Raw genomic sequence first — 17,449 nt, forward strand, 5'->3', positions numbered from 1 at the left:
AATAATTTTCTGCATCAATCTCTGCTCTTCTCATGGTCCCTTCATTGTGATTCAGGAATGCTTCGACGTCCAGCTGAGGTTCTTGGGCAAGTCCATGTTGCTACACGAATGCGACCTGGAGATGCTTTGTGGGCATTGGCCTATGGTGGTCCCTTGTCTTTGCTTCCCATGACGATAAGCAATATAGACGAGGAGACTCTGGAACCACTGCAAGGGAATTTTCCGCTATCTTCAGCCACCACATCTCTTGCTGCCCCAATATTTAGAATTATATCCATCGCTATTCAACATCCAAGGAACAATGAAGAGTTGTCTCGTGGTAGAGGGCCCGAGGTTTTGTCAAAAATTTTGAATTATCTTCTCCAAACTCTATCTTCACTTGATGTTGGAAAGCATGATGGTGTAAGAGATGAGGAACTTGTTGCTGCTGTTGTTTCTGTCTGTCAATCTCAGAAGATCAACCATGCACTTAAGGTGCAGCTCTTCGCTACACTGGTGTTAGATTTAAAAATTTGGAGTTTGTGTAGTTATGGCATACAAAAGAAGCTTCTATCATCACTTGCAGACATGGTTTTCACAGAGTCAACAGTAATGCGTGATGCCAATGCCATTCAAATGCTTCTTGATGGCTGTAGAAGATGTTATTGGATTGTTCGTGAAAATGACTCGGTGAATTCTTTTTCCCTAGCTGGGGCAACACGTCCCGTGGGGGAAATTAATGCGTTGGTTGACGAGCTCTTAGTGGTAGTTGAACTTTTAATAGTGGCAGCTCCTCCTTCTTTGGTCTCAGCTGATGTCCAATGTTTACTTGGATTCATGGTTGACTGTCCACAACCCAATCAGGTAAAGTAGCGACATTTATTTTATTTTTTCTTTTTGTTTGTGTTTTTTGTTTTTGTTTTGGTGAGGGGGTAATAAGAAGGCGTTATTAGTTAGTCATGATGCTAAAATGACACAACAAAAACACCACCGTAGCCTTTTGTTATTAGGCAGTGTCGGCTACATAGATCAACTTTTTTTTTATTAAAAGGAAAAAGACATATTATTAGATGAGACAAGAAAGGTCCCAGGCACAATTAGCGCCTAGACCAATGCACTATACAATCAAGCCGGTTGCTGAGATAATAGAAATCAGAACCCAAACTCAAGTTAAAACAGAAAAATACCCCAAAACAATGCTAATAGAATTACACCTACTTCAGCCAAGCCAACAATCCATTACTAATGCAATGTCATTAGCAGTACAACATAAAGCAGTGAAACCAGTACTCGTACCCTGATAGGTTTAAGTACCAGTCAGTTCTATCAAACCCCCGCTCTGCTTTACCTAAATCTGCACAAGATTCCAATTTTCTCTTGTTATATATCTTCGTCCGTCCTTTTTAAATAACTCCAGACCTTGGTGCTATGCCAACCAGGCAATCTCAAACAACAACTTTGTACAAAGTGTCAAACTCATAATTCTACATTGGAGCTCATGATCAATTGACATGATATTCCTCCCAAATGACACACAGATATAACATTATCAAATGTATTTGACAACACACCTGGTCCTGGTGGTTATGGTCTAGTCACTGTAGAAATACCTAACTTGCTGAAATCTACCTACCTGAAGTAGCTCCAGCTAATAAGCTCTATTTTGCTGTATGTTGTGTTAGATTGCTCTATATTGGATGCAAGTAAGATGCATGTTCTGGAGCATTACCAATCTCATTTTTAGTGGTTATGTAGTTTGAGAAATCTAACATGAACTTTGAAAACTAATTCCCTAAATAGCCTACTTTTTGGTCCTAGTAAGACACATCCAATTGAATTGGCGAGGTTTTGAAGGACCTGTTTTTTTTTTTTGTTTGGGTTCTAATAGGACTGCGCCATTTCAATTGGCAAGGTTGTGTTGAAATAAGAGCACATGCTTCTGTGCGTTCTCAACTCAACCATATTAGACACCTAATAAAGAGCACATGCTTCCACGCAACATAGGAATACCAAATTATTATATTTCTTCTAGTAATGGAAGATCAAAATGGAACCACTACTGCAAAATTACAGTAAAATTTAATCATGCAGCTTTTAAATTTCAATGTCCTTTTACTTGATGGAACTTAATGTTATTGTAATTTCTTATTTCAACACAACCTCGCCAATTGAAATGGGAGGTCCTACTAAAATTTGAAAATGGTTATTTCAACGATACCTTGCCAATTCAAATAGGAGGTCCTACTAAAATTTGAAAATGACTATTTCAACACGACTTCGCCAAATGGTGATTTCCTAACACTATTGGGCTTGGTGCGTGGCCCAACGGATCTTGGAGGAGGCTCTGATACCAACTTAGAATTGGGAATTGGGCCTAACTCAACTTTATAAATACAAAACACTTTGGTTTGATATTTTTCTTTTTTTCTTTATCATCTAAACAAAATTATACTCATCATTCATTATTTGCTTCAATTTTCAGGTTGCTAGGGTGTTGCATCTCTTCTACAGGTTGGTTGTCCAGCCTAATGCATCTAGGGCCAACACATTTGCTGAAGAATTTCTAGCAGGTGGTGGGATAGAAACTCTTCTTGTTCTCCTACAGAGGGAAGCTAAAGACGGTGATAGTGGTGTAATTGAATTATTCTCAAAGAATCCTGAACTTGAAAAAACAGAAATTGATGGTAGTAATGAAAACACTGAAAGAAGTCAGGATGATGAAGGATCAGTGGATAAAAGTGAAGTTAGCATACTAGATAACGATAAACGCTCTCAATCTATTGATAGTTGCAATAGCATTGTTCCTAGTTCTCCAGATATTAACAGCGACCGGATGACATTTACCCCTGAAGTTCCTTCTTCCAAGAATCTTGGAGGCATAAGTCTATCCATTAGTGCTGACAGTGCTAGGAGAAATGTGTACAATATTGATAAAAGTGATGGCGTTGTTGTAGGGATCATAGGTCTTGTAGGTGCTTTAGTAGCTTCAGGACAACTCAGATTTGTTTCAAGTTCTGGTCCTGATACAACAAGCAACCTTTATGGTGTTGGACTCCATGACAGCGGTGGTACTATGTTTGAAGACAAGGTTTCTCTTCTACTTTATGCTTTACAAAAGGCTTTTCAAGCAGCACCTAACAGGCTAATGACTAACAATGTTTACACAGCTTTGTTGGCTGCCTCGGTATGGCTAACTTCCTCTAGCATATCCTCACTTCATATGCCAATGAAAACACATTAGTAGCGGTTACGCCTATACTGTTGCCCAAATGGAATTTTTTTTTGCACCTTTGAAATTTATATTTTCAATGTCATTACCATGTTTTATTCACGGTATGCCGTATTTTTCGTTTTTGGTCATTATCAGCTGATATATTCTTAATATTTTCATCATGTATAATAGCATACATGCATCAATATTCAAAATATGAATGTCTTTAGATTTATATATTGTACCAGCAAAATTTATAGTTCTCATTAACTGGATCAGGCCAAATTATTGTTTATATTGGTCTGCCAACATGCTACCTATGCTAACCGAATTCTGCATTTTTCAATCAATGTATGAAATCAGCAACTTTAGCTTTCCTGTCTGGTGCAGTGATGACAAATAGAGTGGCTATAGCGTTGCAAAATTTTAACAAACTGCTATTGTCAAGTAATGCGTGATTCTTCGTCAAAAAAAAAAGTAATGCGTGATTCAGTAAAAAATGTTGTCAAACAGTGACTTCATAAAATTGATTGAATGCAGAAAGAAACTTGCTAATACAATTGCAAAAATTCCCCATTTTAGCCCCAAAAACTGCAAAATAAAATAAAAATGAAAGCATTCATGCCTCTTTGAATGTCTATTGAAGAATTCCTTGAAAAATCTGGAAATCAAATTGCCAAAATAACTATTCTATCCTCGTTAGCTGATTTTTTTGTTTTCATGTTTTTTGCTTTCCATTTCAGATTAACGCTTCTTCTTCAGAGGATGGACTTAATTTCTATGATTCTGGTCATCGCTTTGAGCATTCACAACTTTTATTGGTGCTGCTGCGTTCGCTTCCATTTGCACCCAGGTCACTGCAGAACAGGGCATTGCAGGTATTAGCTCATTACTCTCATTCCTTACAATATGCATATAATGTTTTCTATATTGCATTTTTTATGATTAATGAGGTGTTTGCAGCATCACATGCTTTTTTACTTCCTTGATTCACGTATTTGAACTATTCAATTCACCTTACTTCATGGGTGGGCTGCTTAATTTAGCATTTTGGTTTTATTGTTTCATACATCTATGTCGTCAATAGTGGTGTGATCACAAACTATAGTGGTTTCGCCGAGCAGTTTAGGGGTCTGGTGCGACACAATTTCAGTGCTACCTGCGGCTAACAGCCGTGGCAAAAGTGGCCGCTAATTGTGGAAAAATTGTGGCAGATAAGACGTTTCACAGCCGCATCTGTGTCAGGGTTTTCAATGGCCTGTTTCTTTGAAACAGTTCGCAACCCTGTTTGCCCTCTGATATTTTTTGTTTTAAGTATTCTAAGGGGTTGTTTGGTCATTTCAGAATATTATTTTAGGCACTACTACTCTTCCCACTCTCATTGTGCCTCTTCGTTTAACTAATTTCACAATATTATGTTTAACACTATTACTTTTCCCACTCTCACTGACACCAACTACAGGATAGGTTGTTACTCTGCCCACTTATACTGTTATTTTAACTCATGATTAGTTGCTGTGTTTTTATTTTTTCTTTCCTATTTTGACCTATTGACATGTTATTTTTCTATTGAAAAGGAAATCTATAAAAGTCTTGTATAATCTGTATTTGAAAGACTCGCTTTACTACCCGAAGTAGATTGTTGCTTCTCCGCGATGTTCAAAACTGGATTCTTTCATAGTGTCCACTGGCATAGACCAGAGAGGAGACCATCTTATTCGATCTTTATATCTGTCTTCACACTAATGTTTTAAAACCTGGACCTGTCATCGAACCGGTCAAGGTACTGGGTCATTGGGTCACTGGTCGGATCACACGACTGTTGACCCGGTTTATATAAAAAAATTAAAAGTATTATTTTTTTTGTTGACAATTTTAAAAGTTCTTCCATAAAATTTGTCAAAAAAAAAGTTCTTCCATAAAAAAATTAATAAATCCATACAATCTTCCCATTCCCATTATTGTTTTCATTTTTTCTTTTTTTGATAAATATCATTGTTTTCATTTTGATTCACATATATATTATGTTATGTAGCAGATAATATTATAATTTATTTAAAGATATCAAAATCAAATTCACCAAGAAAAACAATTTACAATGTCTTTTATTAAAAAAAAAGTATTGTATCAATGTATGATAGTTATGCCATATAAGTGATCGCTTGAGTTTACTAATTTAGTATATAATAGCTAATGTTTCTTAATAAAGGTATTTCGATGCAATATTGTTATTCAAGTTCACATGGCCAAGTTATAAGCCCAGGGTTCCTCTTTGACCACATGTTTAATATTTTAAAACAATATACATTCAAGCTCCATAGAGGTCTGGTTCACGGCGGGTTACACTGGTTTGACTGGTGACCCGCCCAGATCACAGCGGGTTACACCAGGTTTCTCGCATACTGGTCTGTTGTCTTGACCGAACCGGACACCCTACTGGTTCCCGGTCGGACCAGCCGGTCCGGGTTTTAAAGCACTGCTTCATACATTCCTTCTTTCCCAGATATCTTCTACCCTTTTCAATTTGAATAATTAAAATATGGGGTTGTGCTAGGTTTCTTGAGAACTGGAGTCCTATCAGGTTATTGTGTCGTGAGTTCCGCAGAACCTCTCAATTTGTTTCTGGTACTATGTGAGCAGTTTTGTTCTTCTTATTGCCTTAGGTACCTTTTTATGTCATAATTATCAAACAAGATGTCCATGTATATAACACAACAATATAAAAACTTTCCTATAAAATTTGTCTTTGGAAGTAAGACTTCCAATGATGTATACAAATCCTACTTGTGATTTTTTTTTAAGCTTTAAGCTGTTTGTTTGTGTATATTTTCAGGATCTTCTATTTTTGGCTTGCAGTCATCCTGAAAATAGAAACAGTATGATAAATATGGAGGAATGGCCTGAATGGATTTTGGAAATCCTGATCTCACACTATGAGGTAATAACATATACATGAGTAATATTTTTGTCTCTTTTATATTTGTTTTGGGTGTGGTTCCCGTGGAAAATTCTTTGACTGTTAATTGCATACTCTTTTTTAACAGGTAGGTCCAAATAAATTGTCTGATTCAACAAGTGGTGGAGACGTAGAAGACCTGATTCATAACTTCCTAAGTATCATGCTAGAGCACTCAATGCGCCAAAAGGATGGATGGAAGGTTTGATATGTGTTTGGATTTTGAACTTCATTTTTTTTTTGAATGGCTGATTTTAACATCTTTCATGTGGAAATTGTTCATGTTACTTCCAATTCTTTTCAATTTGGTCTTTCATGATTCATGACGTTGCTGATGACAGCGATCACATGCAATAGTTTGGGCCCGTTTGTTTGAGATTTCAAAAAAATGATTTTTTTTGAAAAAAATCATTTTTAAGAAAATCATTTTTTTGTAGAGATTTTGAAAAAAATCCAAAGCTATTTGCCGTTTGTTTATAAACATTAAAATCTACTTTTTTAAGATGGTGAGGGATGATGAATGATAAAAAAAATGGATTTTGATAAAAGCTATTGAAAATAGATTCTCATTTTGATGAAAAAAATGATGTTTGAAAAAATCTGAAACAAACACTAGTAAGATAAAAAAAAAAATTTGTGAAAAATTCTTGTTCTCCTACATTTCCCGTTTTCTGTTCTCTTGAATCTGTTTTTTGTCTGGGGTTGCAACTGTTGAACGTCAAACTGTAAACTGGGCTTGAACTTTCAATGAATTTGTAAATGTGTTTCTTTTTTGCTTCACTGGAGTTTCTTAGGCTTGCAGATATGAAGAAAACTGCATTTTTTTCCTTCCCCCTTTTCCCTTTCATTGTATAGGAAGAATTTTATTTCAAATAAAGAAAAAGTACAACTTTTTGAGGGAAGGTGGTTAGGTTGCATAACATATTTCAAACCAGAAACTAAATGAATACTGGAATCCATGAGGCTTAAAAATGTAGCTGAATTGTCCTATTGATAACATATATCTTGTGTGTTCGATTGAAAGAAAATATTTTAGATGTTTACCATACTTGTTGGTTTTGAGCAATGACTTGTCTACAAAGTATTAAAATTGAGTTGTAATACATTTTGTAATATTCTATTTACTAATCACATAATAGTGGTCATCAAGAGGAGGTATATTTTTTCCTGGGGTTTGTATGAGAAGCCCCAATTGACTGGTGATATTTTGTAACTTCATAGCCATCATTCTGAGGGAATTTAATTTCTGTTGCAAATGTCCATATCTTTCTGCTTGCATTAGTTCTGGTTTTATCAGGCTGATTCAGGCTGAGTTACTCATTCTGTCCAGGATATTGAAGCAACAATTCATTGTGCAGAGTGGCTTTCTATTGTAGGTGGATCTAGCACAGGAGAACAGCGAGTAAGGTAAGTTTAAACATCCATTATGAGCTCTTTGAGCATTTACTTCTCACTTCTTATCATTGAATATTTTATTATTTTTGGTTTACTCTGATGCTCTTTGGCATTATTTCTGAGCTAAAAATTTAACTATCTTTATAGTATAGATATAAAAACCATTCATGAGCTCTGACCTAACAGCTTAAGTCTTTATACGATCAGAGTCAGTCCTTGACATTCTATGAGAGCTATGATCAAGTGGTCAGGAGCTTAATCCTTACTGCTCCCAAAACTTGAATTTTAGCATAAGGTTGGGTAGGCCATTCCACTGTCCATGCTTCAAGTTCAAAGAGCTTGAGTTAGGGGGTTTTGTTAGGTATATTAATCATTCATCAGATTTTACTTGACCACACAATCTTTTAGTTGACATCCATTCCTTGACAGAATATTTATGACATCATCACAAATTTAAAGCGACCTCCTTTTCTCTAAATTGTTTATGAATTATTAACCATTCTGGTGTTATGTGAAAAAGAATACATAGAACTGCTCATACCATCATAAGTTCCACATTATAAAAGTAGAAGCCAAGGAAAAATATACAAGGAAAATTTGTATGTTCCAGTTGATTTTGATGAAACATGAAAGATGGAAACTTGATGAGGTAATACAAAGAAGCTGTGTGGGTATATGTTTGACATCAGTTGATGGTAATTCAAAGAGGACAATTACGTCTAAAACATACTCAAAGATAACATTTAGAGCAATAATCTCAGTCTATGTTTGTTGAACAGTTTATGAAGAATTTCGAAGAAGAGTTTTATAAATTATTTTATACTACTATATTACTCTTTTGTCTTGATTGAAAGTTTCTAGCAACAGTTTACAAATTTTGGTTTCATTCTATTTTTATACTCATTCTTTTTTGGTTCAATTTCTTTAAAGACGTGAAGAATCGTTGCCTATATTTAAAAGGAGACTCTTAGGTGGCTTGTTGGACTTTGCCGCTAGAGAATTGCAGGTTCAGGTAAATCTTGTTTTCTATTGTTACAGATTTTCCCTATAAAAGTTACATGCATGAGCATTACATTGATATTCATTCTGCTATTGTTACCCCCTCCCCCGATTTTGTTTTGTTTTGAAATGTCTATCACACTTAGGAAACAAAATCACTACATACAAAATCATATGCTAAAATGATAAGTACAATTATCTATGTTTCTCATTTTTGTTAAGAGTGGAAGAAAAAACAGCAATGACCTCTAAATACAGTTTTCCCTTGCTGCAGACTCAAATTATTGCTGCAGCTGCGGCTGGTGTTGCAGCTGAGGGCTTGTCCCCGACAGATGCTAAGGCCGAGGCTGATAATGCTGCCCAGTTGTCTGTGGCATTAGTAGAGAATGCCATTGTGATACTTATGCTTGTTGAAGACCATTTGCGGTTTCAGAGCAAACAATCGTCTTCACGTACAGATAAATCTCCATCTCGGCTTTCTACTTTGTATCCAATAAGTGATAACTCGAATTCATTGTCAACAATTGACGAGTCAACAGAAGAAATCACAGACAACCGAAGTTCACTATCCAGTGGCTCAGGGGGAATCCCTCTAGATGTATGCTTATAGTAATCTAAGACTACACATGCATGCTATACATGTCATAAATAATTAAGTATTTTGTTTTTTATATCAGTGCATCTCCAATATTCCTCCAAAATTTATGCATTGGTAACACACTGTTCTATTCTCCAAATACTTTTTTTTTGGTTTAACATTCCCTGTTTTACACTTTTTATCAAGGTAATCAAAACCGGGCCGAACCGGCCGGTTTGACCAGTTGAACCGGGAACTGGACCTGCATCCAGTCCGATCAATACCTAAAACCACTATGATACATAACTGGGCAAGAAACAGGAAAACTGGTAAAAGCCTGGAGTAAACCAGAAAACTAGGAGTTCACACAGTTATCATGGTTGAATCGTATTTTGGCTTTTTTATAAGTTTTTTAACTGGCCAACACAAGGATATTAGACTCACCAAAAGGGGATATCCTGTCATTCGTATGCTATGGGACTCCCTTTTTATATCTAATATTCCAAACCAGTTGATATAAAATCGTCGATGTTGGTCTTTCTCATAACATGATTGATATTATGTTACTTGGTACTTTCTTTTTCTCATTCGTGTTTAAATAAATTACATTAAGTTCTTTTCTAAAGGTATTTTTTTTTTGGTAAAACGTTATCATTTTTTTTTCTTCTTCTTTTTACATTTATATTTCCTTTTTTTTTTCTTTAATATAATTTGCTATTAATAATTAATAATACTATATTACTTTCATAAAGATCTATTCCTGTAATCGATAAGAAAGATATATGTAGGTAAAATAAGTTTGTATTATATTTATATGGTTCTATAAATATAAAAAATAATATAGTTGAATATAAAAGAGATATTGAAGTATTAACGGTTGAACTCCGATTGAGCCCCAGTAAGACCTTTAAACCTTGAACCGGTAGCTACACTGGTTCAATGTCCGGTTTGGTTTTGATTACCTTACTTTTTGTCTCTATCTTTTGTGTCCATCTTTCAGATTTAAGAAAATATGTCCAAACTTTATATATATTTTTTTATTGCCATTGCATTTGCATTGTTGTCAATTTGATTTGTCTGTTCATCCTCATATCATTTTTGTTCTTTATATTTCTATATTGGAGAAACTAATACTTTCATGATTTTTGAAGGCCATTTCTTCAATGGCTGATGGAAACGGTCAGATCCCTACATCAGTGATGGAAAGGATTACAGCTGCAGCAGCAGCTGAGCCTTATGAATCTGTATCTTGTGCTTTTGTGTCACACGGGTCCTGTACAAAGGATTTAGCTGATGGCTGGAAATACCGGAGCCGTTTATGGTATGGCGTTGGCCTTCCACAGGATCCAGCTGCATTTGGTGGTGGAGGCAGTGGATGGGATTTTTGGAAGTCAACTTTGGAGAAAGATGCCAACGGAAACTGGATTGAGCTTCCTTTGGTGAGGAAGTCTGTGGCAATGCTCCAAGCGTTATTGTTAGATGAGTCTGGACTTGGTGGTGGTCTTGGTATAGGTGGAGGATCAGGTACTGGAATGGGAGGGATGGCTGCACTCTACCAGCTATTAGACAGTGACCAACCGTTCTTATGCATGCTTAGAATGGTTCTTCTATCGATGAGGGAAGATGATGATGGTGAAGATTATATGCTGATGAGAAATACAAGTATTGAGGATGTGGCGTCTGAAGGAAGAAAGCCGCGATCAGCACTTTTATGGAGGTAGAACAACCCCTTCAATCTTAAATTTTGTGCGCGCATTTCTGTCCTAACAGATAAAACTTCATTAGCTTAGCATGTAGTCATGTACTAGTTTTACTGCAAATAATTCAGAAACGCGATTCAAGTACGACATATCTTCAATATATGATTTTTTAGTCTTAGAATTTGAGTCGAGTCTAACTCATCCCTACAAAACTGACTTTTAAGTGAAGGATGTCTCCCACTTGTAAACACTTTTCAGGCTATATTACAATCAATTTTAGATCTTTACACACCCTTTCACATCCATGACCGAACATCTGGAGTTTGTCCTGTGTGGTCCAATAGCAGGGTTTTTATGCTTTAATACCATCTTAAAATTACAGTTCGGCCAAACATGACCCTACTCCTTGATAATACCATTCTGCTTTTTATACCAAATCAATGCAGGACAAGTAAACCAAAAGTGCTCTTCTTGAAAAGGTACTCCTCTGATAAACAAACCAAGAGCAATCGTCTTGGCATGGTATTCTCCAAATACCTGTGTACTTTGTCTAGTGTTCCTCTGACTCAAGATTTAGATATTCTTGAAGAGACTAAAACCACATTATTGTTAATTATCCAAAGTCTAAACTGTGCAAGGCATTTAAAGTCTATTAATAACTAAAAAATAATAAAAATATTAAAAAGTAATTAAAAATCCTAGATAAACTCTTATTAGATACATAATCTTAATTCTTAGAATTATAATAGGAGTATAAAACTATTCATGTTTCTTCACCTAACAACTTGATCGTTTGGGATAATTGGTTCATGACGTAGTGTAATAGCTTCTATGATCAAGTGGCCTAGAGTTTGGTCCTTGCCAACCCTATTTTCTAATTAAAAAGTTGAAATTTCTGCACAAGGTACGTGGGAGTTTGTGTTAACCACACTTCAAGCCCAATAGATCTTGCAGGAGGGTATGTGTCTGGAATATAATATATAATCATTTATGTGTCTACGCCTAACAGTCAAGTGAAGGAAGTAAAAGAAAGATCACCAGAATCAAGGAAAAAAAAAGAGACTCTAAGTCACCTCTATGTCAAACAATTTTTCTAGAGAGCCGGCAGTTCCAAGAGATTTTGTATGAACAATAGTAACACAGACAAATAATGGCCTAATGAAGAGATGAAGTTTGAAAAAGCCTTGCAAAAGCATTTGTACGCAAAACATTAGTATCCTCCCAAAATTTGAAATGAAAACCACCCATTGTTAGGAAGAGAAGAGAGTTCTAAAAGAAAATATAATCCCTGAAAATGAATTTGCAAAGATTAGCATGTGTAGTTTTGCTCGCAGACTTCACCATTCTCAATGCAAACCATATTTGCTTCAGAAATAGAAGAGGACTGTAATTGTAAATGAAATTTCTAAAGCCATGTGTTTTGACACCAAAAGCTGGAGCAATCTTCTTATTTTGGGACTTTGTTTTGCTTTCTTTTTCTTTGCTGTTTTATCTTATGTTTTTGTTATTCTGGAGAATCCCCTAACCATACAAAAATCTTGAAAATTTGTTCTTTCTGTCTTGAAAAATTTCTTTGTTCATAATAAAATATTTCAACTTCCTTCATTGACTACCTTCGGGATTCTGAAAGAAATCTATTATTAAGACATAAGATTATATAAAACTGTTATTGCATAATTCCCTTTTTTATTTTCATTATCTGATGTACTCTAGATGGGTCAATCTTGTCTTGTTTAATTTAATTTTTTAAAAATTTGAACAGTGTTCTCTCACCTATTCTCAACATGCCAATTTCTGACAATAAGAGGCAAAGAGTCTTGGTTGCATCTTGTGTGCTATATGCTGAGGTTTGTATTTTCAGCTTGTCCATTTTAATTCTTTTTTCATCAAAATACATGAATGTGTTAACATAGTAATACTCTTTGTCAGGTTTACCATGCTGTAAGCAGAGACCAAAAACCTCTTCGCAAACAGTACCTTGAGGCTATATTACCACCATTTGTTGCTGTCTTAAGGAGGTGGCGCCCCCTTTTGGCTAGCATTCATGAACTTGCTACTGGTGATGGTTTGAATCCTCTTGTTGCCGATGATCGTGCATTGGCTGCTGATTCCCTGCCAATTGAGGTACTTTACTGTCCATTCCTATAAATACAAACATATGTACTCCCTCTATTTCAAAATGTGTCACTTTAGCAAAAAAAAAATTGTTTCAAAATGAATGTCATTTACACTTTTCAATGTAGGTTAATTTTTTTTTTCCAATTTTGCCCTCAAATGATTATTGTGTACACTACTTCCAAAGTATTATATTCTACTTTGACCAAACTAATAAGGTTAGTTTAGTATCATATATATTGACAACATTGCCTTTCTCAATATTTCTCTAACAGAGGGAGTAATAATAAGGGTTTGGCTTAGTTTTATATCAATATGTTCACCTTCACTTTAACACATTGTTTGGTTTTATGGAAAAGCAATGGAAATGGAAAAACAATGGAAAAATAGTGAGAAAATGTGGTATTTTCCTTTATTTGGCGTGCAAAAAGGGAAGGAAAGATAAAAGGTGCTATTTTCTCCGTTTTAGCCCATGAGGGAACATAAAGCAGATGGAATGAAGGCAATTCCATCATTAAGGATGAAAATAGCGCCTGCTACATGTTCTGTTTCTTACTTTGACATTGTGTTATGTTACTCTCGACTCTCGAGTGTCCTCTCATGTCCGCTGCATTCGGCAAAGTTAGTTAAATATTTTTTTTTGAAATTTATAATTAATTTCCTTTTCTTTACATATTTATAGTAATCTTGTATTTAAAAATATTAAATTTAGTAAAATTTTACTTTCTTAACCACTATTCATTTTTACCGATGGATATCTATGTATTTAAAAAATATACTTTTTTTTTCTTTCCTCTTACTTTCTACCCAATTGAACAAGGAAAGAGAAAACCATCTCATTTTCTACTTTTTTTCCTTATAATTCCTTTGACTGGCTCTTCCAAATTTTTGGTTCAAATGAGTTGATCATGGGTCAGATGCCCTTGTTATTTTTGGTACTCTTTTCTCTATTTTAATTTAATAAATTTACGGTGGGTTGCAAATGGTAGGTAATGGCTGGGGTGCCAACTTTGTTGGAATTGCAGTCATTATTGTGATGCTTATGCATGCCATTTTTCGTTAAAAAAAATTATTTCACTTTCTTTGTCAATCAAATGGAGTGAAAAGGTTTTGTTAATAAGAAAGTAAACAAGAAGGAAAACAATACATTGTGCCAATGTTTGTTTGTCCTGGAGTTTATTTTTGTGTTGGAAAGGAATATCGTATCTTTCAAGGGTGTGATTACTGCCTTTAAATTTGCTTTGGATATAATTATATGTATGTCTTCTCTTAGGTCATTCCACATGGATTATTTCCGGGGATCAGTTTTTCCCATATGCAAAGAGATTAGCCATCTCTTAACTCTGATTAATCTTATTGGACCTGTTACTATGTATTTGTTTTTGCTTCTTTGTTTTTTATAGCCTATTAAGAATTCCACATTGGATGAGAGATGGCTGGAACATGGGTTTATAAGTGAGTGCAAACCTCACCTTACAATCTAGTTTTGTAAGGTTGAGTTAGGCCCAACCCAAATTTGTAAAAGGATTCCCTATAATTTATCTTTCAGATTCTAATACAGCATACACAAAATGTGCTTCACACATGTATTCATTGACATGATTTTGCTGCATTAATTTAGATGTGTAATTGATAATTGCTGTTCTTCAGGCTGCTCTCGCAATGATATCTCCTGCCTGGGCTGCTGCTTTTGCATCTCCACCTGCTGCAATGGCATTGGCAATGATTGCAGCTGGTGCATCAGGTGGCGAAACCCAAGCTCCTGCAGCAAGTTCTCATCTTAGACGTGATACCTCACTGCTCGAACGAAAACAGACTAAGCTTACGACATTTTCAAGCTTTCAAAGGCCTTTGGAAGTCTCTAACAAAACACCACCTCTTCCCAAGGACAAAGCAGCTGCCAAAGCTGCTGCTTTGGCAGCTGCTCGCGATCTTGAGCGATTTGCAAAAATTGGTTCTGGAAGAGGTCTCAGTGCTGTTGCAATGGCTACATCTGCACAACGAAGGAGTGCTAGTGATATGGAGCGGGTCAAGAGGTGGAATATTTCTGAAGCAATGGGAGTTGCTTGGATGGAATGTTTGCAGCCAGTTGGTACAAAGTCGGTTTACGGGAAAGATTTTAATGCTTTTTCATATAAATATATTGCTGTTCTTGTGGCCAGTTTTGCACTAGCAAGGAATATGCAACGGTCTGAGGTTCGTTGTCTACTTGTTTTTATGACATTCAGATTATTTGATACGCTGCTTGTTAAATATTTAATTTTTGCCAGGTTGACAGGCGTGCTTATGTGGATATAGTTACTTGTCATCGAATCAGTACTGGAATCCATGCATGGCGCAAACTTATTCACCAGTTAATAGAGATGAGAAGTCTTTTTGGGCCTTTCGCAGAAAATTTATACAATCCGCCTCTTGTATGTTATAATATTCATATTGTCTTTACCAAATTCAAATTCTTATAATGAGTACGTGTCTTCAGGGAGATATGCATTTAGCTGCTCGCAGTTGTTTCGGGTTTATTCTTGGAACAAATCAAAGAATTTTTAGACAGAAAAACCAGTTTTTGTATTGTGTTGCTAGCATTTTTTTTTTTATAAGCATTAGTATGGGGCTTTTGGAATTGCTGAACAATTGAACTGTTCAATTAATCTGATGCCTTGTTTTTTTCTTGTTTTTTTCATTATTTTTTTGCTCATAATTGGAGGATATATTCTGTCCAGCTTTTACTCATGCTAAAATTAAATCAAACGAAGAAGTATTTGAATTCACTTTATCATGCTTATTATTATTTTTTATTTTTGTAGGTTTTTTGGAAACTAGATTTAATGGAAAGTTCTTCCAGGATGAGAAGATGTTTGAAGAGGAACTATCGAGGATCTGATCATTTAGGTTCTGCGGCTGATTATGAGGAATACGTTGGAGAGAAAAATGACCAGAGCACTCCTATTTTATCTGCCGAAGCAATCTCATTGGAAGCTGTCAATGAAGATGAAGAACAGGTGGATGCTGAGAATCTGGTTGCTAGGGTTGACGATATTCAAAATAAAGGAGACAATCAGCCTAGACTTTCTGAATCAGCAGAGCAATCTGTTCAGGAATCTTTAGAACCCAGTGGTTCTCAACGTGCAAGTGATGAGCACATTGTTCAGAGTCCTTCAGCCATTGCACCTGGGTATGTTCCTAGTGAACTTGATGAAAGAATTGTTCTTGAGCTATCAACATCAATGGTCCGACCACTTAAGGTCATACGGGGAACCTTCCAAGTAAGTTTTATGGTTTAACTTAGAATTATTATAATTTTGACTAAGATGTATCGAGTTCAGAATGTGAATGCATCCATTGAGACTGAAACTATCGCGATGGTATTACTTATGTGAATGGTAGTTTGTTTGTACTGTATCGGCATATATCTTTAGCATTTCATAAACACTTTGCAAAATGTGGTTATGTGAGCTTACTGAGGTGGATGAGTTGGCAAAATTTATGAAGCATGAAGAATTTTGCCCTTAATGTTTCTATTGTGAGACAGATGTATGATGTTTTTTTGCTTATAGATTCTAACAGTTATAATATCTACAAAATACCTTTGAGGTAGAGAATGATGCACAATCCATGAGGATAGCTTTTGATATTTGGCGATAATATATTATTGAGAATGTTATTGAATTTTTCTTGATTTGATCTTATCTTTAGGACTTAATTTTTTCTCGTTTAATTTTCACGTGTTTTATTTTAGTATAAATAGAACTATCGGCTGGTTTAATGGAAACAGTGGTTGGAAAGTAGTTTTGATGCTTTTTTTTCAACCAGAAAATAAACACATGAAATAACTCGAGAAAGGTCAATGAGATGTGATGCAAGGTAAAAAATAAACAATGATTACCTAAACATAAGCTACCCAAAACTATAAACAAGGAAAGAAATAATCATGGATGTCAGGATTGAATCCCATATCACAAGGGATCCCAATTCAACCCTGGAAAAGATGACTTTCCAACAAATTTACTCTCTTTCTCAGTGCATTAGAATACACCATATACATTTGATATCATATTCTGTGCACTCTGTATTCTTCCTGTATCACCTTCCCTTCCCAAACCCGATTGTTTCATAAGTTTTCTTTTCTTAAGTGTGATAATTTCACTCATAGGAAGCACTATGCTCTTGTTATAGGTAACCAGTAGGAGGATAAATTTTATAGTTGATAACTATAGCAATGAGACGAGTGCTACAACAGATGGTATGCACTCCAGTTTTGAGGCAGGGAACCAAGAAAAGAATCGTAGCTGGTTAATGTCATCTCTTCATCAAATATATAGCCGGAGGTGAGCTCATTTTGTTGAGTTTATTGTTATCCATTCCATTCTGTTGTTATTTTGTGTATGGTAGTATACTCCGGGATGGACACGGAGATCGATTGATTAATATGAATCTCGAGAGTGGATGGTTGACCGCCGCCCCCTTGTTATATATTGGACGTGAATTGAGCCATTGATGTAGTTGATATTTGTCTATGA

General features: G+C 35.4%; 1 protein-coding gene across 1 annotated transcript in view; it reads left to right on the top strand.

Moving 5' to 3' along the window:
- LOC123892768 (BEACH domain-containing protein C2-like) overlaps positions 1-17,449 on the top strand; it is a 32,844-nt gene that overhangs the window by 4,978 nt on the left and 10,417 nt on the right. Inside the window, exons 3-17 of the mRNA XM_045942630.1 lie at positions 56-843; positions 2,462-3,163; positions 3,934-4,068; positions 6,024-6,128; positions 6,235-6,348; positions 7,477-7,553; positions 8,472-8,553; positions 8,815-9,138; positions 10,269-10,834; positions 12,580-12,664; positions 12,747-12,941; positions 14,583-15,128; positions 15,203-15,346; positions 15,737-16,195; positions 17,106-17,257. Of these exons, the coding sequence (XP_045798586.1) occupies positions 56-843; positions 2,462-3,163; positions 3,934-4,068; positions 6,024-6,128; positions 6,235-6,348; positions 7,477-7,553; positions 8,472-8,553; positions 8,815-9,138; positions 10,269-10,834; positions 12,580-12,664; positions 12,747-12,941; positions 14,583-15,128; positions 15,203-15,346; positions 15,737-16,195; positions 17,106-17,257 (4,474 nt within the window). The remainder of the gene's footprint in view (positions 1-55; positions 844-2,461; positions 3,164-3,933; positions 4,069-6,023; positions 6,129-6,234; positions 6,349-7,476; positions 7,554-8,471; positions 8,554-8,814; positions 9,139-10,268; positions 10,835-12,579; positions 12,665-12,746; positions 12,942-14,582; positions 15,129-15,202; positions 15,347-15,736; positions 16,196-17,105; positions 17,258-17,449) is intronic.

The sequence above is a fragment of the Trifolium pratense genome, linkage group LG6 (assembly GCF_020283565.1).
Source record: "Trifolium pratense cultivar HEN17-A07 linkage group LG6, ARS_RC_1.1, whole genome shotgun sequence".
NCBI lineage: Eukaryota > Viridiplantae > Streptophyta > Magnoliopsida > Fabales > Fabaceae > Trifolium > Trifolium pratense.